Genomic DNA, 7,132 nt, shown 5'->3' with positions numbered 1-7,132 from the left:
ATATTAAAAAATGGTTCAGATAAAAATTGAATGATTCTAAAGGGGGCGTAATATGATATAATTATTTTTTTATATGTAGATGCGTGGTTATATGAAGATTAAATTATTATTTTAAATAAACATTTTGAAAATTCTAGGAATTTAAAATCGTTTCCGATATTTTTTAAATTTTTAATCGTTTTAGGATTATTGATCAAGTGTTTAAATGATTTTAAAAAAAATTTATCATTTATTATTTATCATTTTTTAAAAATTTATCAATATACATTATATGAATGTATTAAAATTTTTACTATATTTACATTTAAAAATATTTAACATAAATGTGATGTAATATGATATGAATATTTATAAAATATACATAAAAAAAAAAATGGATATTTAGAACATTTAAAAAATCTAATTTATATAAATATTCTGATGAATTTAACTGATGTATATAAGCATTGTATTAAGATTTTCAACCAAAAGATTAAGTAAAAGAAATAATAAAATTGATTAAACATCGTGTTTTATATACATAAATTTTGCAGAGCAAATGTAGATAAGAATAAATAGTAGAAAAAGGACAGAGATAGGATAAAAATATGGAAATCAGCGCCATCTTCAGATAAATAAAACTAATGTAGGTAAGGAGAGCAAATAAAAAAAGAAAGATAGAGGTAGAATAAGAATTGATTGTCAACGCCATCTCTAAGATGATATAAAATAAGAATTCGCGATTAGTGCCATCTCTTGAAAATTTTTAGAAATAAAAAATATTTGATGTTCAAGAGATGCCGCTAATCATCAATTCTTACTCTAACTTATCTTGCATGTTAAAAGATGTCTTTGGTATTCAAAAGATGGCGCAAATGATCGATTCTTACTCCATCTTTTTCCTCTTATTATTTACTTTGTTTATATTTGTGTTTCATTTTCAAGATGGTGTTGATTTCCATACTTTTGTTCTATGTTTGTTATATCATTTATCCATATTATTTTTAGCGTACCAATATTTTAACTGTTAATGAAAAATCGAAATTCGACACGTTTTATTTAATTTAAGTTAAATTAATAAACTGATAAATCAAAGATTGTTTTAAAACCAAAAATATAATTGGTATATATATATATATATATATATTTATTTAACAACTGTAATATGTCTAATCATATTTATTTGCTCATGTATTGTTACTAATAGATGCTATACGCTTAAATACAGTTGATGTATTGCAGAAACGAATATACCAAAAAACTTAGCAATGTACACGCTATTCAAGTCATTTTTAAATAGATTATTTTATCATTTATCGATTATATCGTCCAACAAGAAGTGTAGGGTGGTATCGTTAAATATATTAATTTCATAGTGTCAACGATTGACGATCGAAAATGTCTTCAGCTAAGCGATTTTTCCGTAGAAAGGGATCGCGTAAATGAGAATATAAAAAAAATGTTGGAGGACGGGTAGGTACGAGAGTGGATGAAAGGATAGTGAGACGAAATTAAACAAGGGAAGATATCTCTATACAAAAATAATCGATGAAAGGCGAGAAAATAAAACGCTCTCACGAACGCTCGTATGATACAAGTCGACGAGATAATACTTTTTCTTTAATAAGATTAGACTGAATCTTAATCTTTTTTTCATACACTTCATTCACACACACACACATGCAGATTCATTTTCTCTTCTTGATTGTTTTCACACATTCGTTCTCTTTTCCTCTCAAAGTCCCTTTCAATCTTGTACGCGTGCATTTTGCTACACAATGGCTACGATGATAATATATTTGTTTGTTGTGTGATGTAAAATAATAATACACATTAACGTTTGCGAACAAAATGAGACCGTCATATCGAATGGTGTATTACCTAATTGTCATGCATAATGCGTTGCTGTGCAAAACTTAATTTTAAAAACAGAGTAAACACAGACAAAGAAAAGTATAGAATACAACAATAATGTTCACGGCGGTTAAGAAAAATCTCGGTGCACGAATATTTTATTTCTCGAATTTCGATCTTCTTAAGAATGAGAACTTTTTTACATCGTGCAACCGGTCCTTTTCTTTCCGATGCTCGTTAATCGATCGATACTTCGATGTGTTATTTAAACAATCGATCGGCTCGAGCGAAGCGCAATAACGGAAAATATCTTACACGCAAATCTCGATGCTCTCTTTTTACAATGAAAAACTTCTTCACATCTTTGGTAGAAACTACTAAATAAATTATATTGTCACTTACAGTAAGAATTGGATTGAATCCTCAAAAAAGAAGATTCCACAGAACGCGGTCGTGAAAAATTTGGCTTCTCGAATAATTTTTTTTTTATCTTATTTCATCGTTCTCTTCTTTATCCGATACCTGGCAAAAAGACTTGTCATTGCCCGAGAAGAAGATAACGCGTCTTGTTTGAAAGATATTAATAACGACGATACACAACATATGAACAGAAAAAATATCGTGTCCATTTTGTTGTTTACGAGAAGCGCACAAGGAGGTAAATTAGAGAAATATACACGCATATACAATAAAATTCTGAAGTAGAATTCGGTGTGCTTGAGAATATTACACGTTGGTATGATAAACGCTATTAATAATACAATATACGGAGTGTATCATCATATTATCATTTGATTTACAGATGTATTTTCAATTTAAAAAATTTAGAAAACAAATTCTAATAAATGCGAGTCCTACAATTATTTAATTTTTATGAAATATGATAGGATGGATTAATTAAAATATTGTCACGTTTATGATGATAGATTTTTAATAGAATCTGAAACTTAGAAACTAGAAATTGCTATACATAGTCTATTTGAAGCCAATAATTGAATGTCAATCAATAACATTATAAGTAATAATAAACTAATAAAATAATATTCAAGATATTCTTAAAATATAGTCATATCAGGATATTATTTTTTTCAAGTCTCATGTGTTATAAAAAGTAAAAATTGTTCATCTAGAACTTGTTATGATATATATGCCAATGGAAGCCATTTTGCACAGATATTTAAAAATATTTGAATGAACACATTTTCTTATATTTTATCTTTAATTAAATTATCTATATATCTATAAATTACCTAACATCTAATATTAATTCAAAACTTCAGACTTGCAAACAATAATCGACGTTTATATCAATGTCAATTTTTAAAACTTTTTTCAACATTGAATTGTTAATTTTTTTATAACTTTTAATTTACTGACACTTGATTATACTTTAAACGATATATTAAAATTTAAAAAAAATAACTATTCTTCAAAATCAAACAATTCCAGAATTTACATCTATCAGAACTTTTTTTTTAATATTTAAAACAAAATACATTTGTAAATCTTGTATTTCAAAGTATTTCCACAGTATAACTTCTCCGTACATCAAACTAGCGTTTCCAGTGTGGCTGTGCGTCAAGGTACGTATACACGATGCAGAACGAATAACAAAAAAACGGAAAAATGAAAACGTAGAAGAAAGTAAAACGAAAGAAGAGACAGATGTCGTTCACTATTTAACTGGAGCTCGTCATGTCTTTTTATCTCTCGTTTTCATTCACTGCCAAATGATTCGATCGATCACATTATTATTCGTCAATCTATTTAGAAAATTATCCAATATTTACAAGTTGAACAAAAAATCCAATTTGTCCCTCGAATGTCGTCGACTTTCTGGCACGTTCACATCGAACGAAGAAAAGTCGTTTGGGACGAATATTACACGAATATTGATCAAATGATAAAGAAGAAAAAAAAAAAAGAGATTAACGATACTAAAGATCGATCAACTTTCTGTCAATTTCGACTTCGAACGAGAGCTGACTTACGAATATTCGCTTTCGTGAACGAAGCGAGATCTCAGCCAGACTTGATACAAATAATTCTAAACGCTATGTGTCACATTAAACTCGACGTAAATTATCTACTTAAACCATTTTGCCTATTTACTAGGTAGCCTCTATTTTCGCACGCCTTTCACACATTCTTTCTCTCTCTCTTTCTCTCTTTGTTCTCTATTTGCTCGTATTTCTTTTTTGCCTAGGTTCGTCAAACCTACCTAATATCCTGCGAATTTATCGCAGGATTACTGTATTTTTTTCAGATAAGAACCAACCGAAGAAACAGCGAAATTTACCTACGATTGATCGAAAGTAGATCGAACTTTGAACCAATCGCTTTTTCTTCGCTCTTTCTTTTCTAGAATATATTCTAGAGCGTTTTTTAATGCGAGCAATCGAGTCGTTTCGAGACTCTTTTAATCATATATTTCATCAGAAGCATCGTTTTGCCTCGCGATTCTTCAACTTGTACGCTGATTTATCGGATGTCGGTCCGGTCTTCGAACAGGAAACAGATGTAACGACGTCCAAGTGGCGCTGATTGCTCGTTCTTCTTTCTTAACAGGATGAGCTTTTAAGCTCGCCGATATCAACGATGTTCTGCAGCAACGCGGCCGCCTCGCTGCTTGATTGATTCGTTTTCGCGTTGTATCTTTGTTTCAGGGTGCTCAATGCGGACAACAGTTTTGTGTTTGACGTCATTAGACGCGAATTCGCGGCGTCCAGGGCGGCTATTTGCTGCTCCTGCGCATCGATCACGCGCTGCTTGTACGACAACGCAGCCGACATCTTCTGTTGTTCGCGTCGTAGTTCCTCCTCCACAGAGATTAACCTAAAAGAAAAAGTTTATCGTTATACCTAGTTCTGAACATTTTGTGTTTTTCGTGAATGTCGATCCACGTTACAAACTTTGCCATGGAGCAATCTCTTGTCTTGTTTGATTATACGATTCACGTTGTTTCAATTTTTGTATCAATTTGAAGATTTTAACTGTTTATGGAAAATTAGTTGAAAAATTATCTAGCAAACTTTCGTTAAAACTATATTTAGAACTATATGTAAAAGATACAGAGATTACTTCGATGGTTCTGAGCACACATGGAACTGAGCTTCGCCTGTGAACTCTCTCTATAGTTTTAGTTGGAATTTGATTAAAAATGAATTTTTTTTAAACAGGTTTTAATAATGTAATTTTGGCAAGATGAATGTAAAGATATGAGAGATTTCATAGGAATGCTTAATAGGATCCAAGCGCACCACGATGCATATTATATCGAAGAAAAGAACATCAATGTATAATAACTTCGAAATGAAAGTTAAAGAAAGCAGCAGTGTTTGGTGCAAAATATCATACGTTCGGACAACCAAAAAGAACGATCAGTAATGCAACAGGATAAAAGGGCACTTTTCATCAAAGAAGCCAGGCGTCTGCTTCTGCGATTGGCCACAGTCAACTTTATGTGTGTATAAATGAGTGTAGTGGTTTCGAAAGAAACATTCAGAATAATATTGTAATTAAAAAAAGAAAATTCTCATCAAATATCAATTAATTTGTACAATAATTTCATAGATCGAAAAAAAAGAATTTCACAAACTTTTAATAAATTTTGTACCGTAATAAAAATACGATTCAAAATTATTTTGAACATTTCTCACGCACGTTGCAACACACTACCGCAGACACACAAAAATCGTAGGTTGCATTTAGTGAACCGTGCACACGTGAAACAGAACGAACGCGTGAATCGAAGGCGTGTATGAAAAGGCTGTCGGTGTTATATCGAGAAACTTGGTGAAGTATCGATATGTGGTTGATTGAAATAATGTTATTGGACGGTGATGTAAGTATAAAACACGCAGGGTGAGAATGCTGGTTCATCGAACAGTGATTCAGAGTATGTTATAGTTATACATATAAAACAGGTGAACAGACTTTGAAACTTTTGTATCATATAGCTTTTCGCGTACATATAGAAAGATAAATAGTTTAGTCGCGTGTTTTTTGTCGGATGAAACCAAGATATAAAACACACAAGAGATATATATAAATATATATATATATATATATGAATTCAAAAAACGCTAAAAATATGTGATGTAAAAATGTAAGAAGCTTAGAAATATAATTGACTCTTACACCAAGGTCCAGATCAAGCCAGAGTATACCAAATGCAGCGGATAGAATGCACAGGAACACACAATCAATTAAACATACATTATTTCGAGAAACAGTAACCATGTTCGAGTTACGCGGCTTGGTGCTACTTTCTTTTTTTTTTTTTTTTTTTTTTTTTTTTTTAATTCTGCTATTTAATATTATTTGTACAACAAATATATTTTCTGTTTGTTTATATCGTTTGGTTTACTCGGTATTATTTTCTTTTTCATATATTTACACAAATTTTATTTAAAATCAAATTGTTTTCGATTGATACAAAGTTATTGGTAGACAGAACTGAATAAACTTTACGCTGAAAAATAAAAAACATTTATTATTTTTTTCAAATATTTTGATGATCAATTCGTATCAATTAAAATTTTCCTAAATATAAAAGACAAAGAAATGAAATAAGAAAAATTTAGACATTTAGAGAAAAATAAAAATACGTGTCACACAAATCAATATATAGAAAGAATATAAGAATAATAAAATAATATATACAATCCAAATTCTACTATTTTCTTCTCGATCATTATAATCAACTCTGTCTGCCATTTGGGAGAGATCATCTCTGAAGGATCTCTGCTATCGCAAAAAGATCAACGAAGCTATTTCGCAAAGAGGCCATTGAAAGTAATCGATGACCTCTTCGTCTCTCGTCTTCTTTACGAAGACGTCGAATGAAAAAAAAAAAAAAAAAAAAAGAAAAAATCGCGGATGAAGAAGTGGAGGAGAGGATGGAAGAGAAGAAAGAGAACCGACGTGATTGATCATGAGACGGAGGAAAAGAGGAATCGAGTGAAACGCAAGAGAAAAGTGGTTAGTCGTCACGGTGAGATGGGGTGATCACACTCAGGCAAAAGAATCAATCGGTGGGTTAATGGTCGCGTTAATGAGGATTAAGTACCTGGAAATGATGCTCTTCATCTTGGTATCCGGTGCAACGCCATCTATATCGGTATCCTCGGTTGCGCCTAACCGGGCCCTCAGTCGATCTACGCTACTCTGCAACCTCTCGATTTCCACTTCGTACTGGAAACGAAGAGACGTGGCGTTGTTAGTTACAAGACACACACTGGCAGGCAGTTCCGTTAGGCGACAGGTCAGAGAAACAGAGAGACAGAGAGACAAAAAG

At 31.4% G+C, this 7,132-nt stretch overlaps 1 protein-coding gene across 1 annotated transcript in view; it reads right to left on the bottom strand.

Annotated features, from left to right (window-relative positions):
- Window positions 1-2,028: 2,028 nt before the first annotated feature.
- Window positions 2,029-7,132, bottom strand: part of LOC102679484 (ras GTPase-activating protein nGAP-like) — an 85,559-nt gene continuing 80,455 nt past the window's right edge. Inside the window, exons 10-11 of the mRNA XM_031508717.1 lie at window positions 6,905-7,029; window positions 2,029-4,668 (exon numbers count right to left, since the gene is read on the bottom strand). Coding sequence (XP_031364577.1) covers window positions 4,395-4,668; window positions 6,905-7,029 — 399 coding nt within the window. The 3' untranslated portion in view covers window positions 2,029-4,394. The remainder of the gene's footprint in view (window positions 4,669-6,904; window positions 7,030-7,132) is intronic.

This window comes from Apis dorsata, unplaced genomic scaffold, assembly GCF_000469605.1.
Source record: "Apis dorsata unplaced genomic scaffold, Apis dorsata 1.3 scaffold_98, whole genome shotgun sequence".
Lineage (NCBI taxonomy): Eukaryota > Metazoa > Arthropoda > Insecta > Hymenoptera > Apidae > Apis > Apis dorsata.
This window is presented reverse-complemented; position numbering and strand designations above follow the sequence as displayed.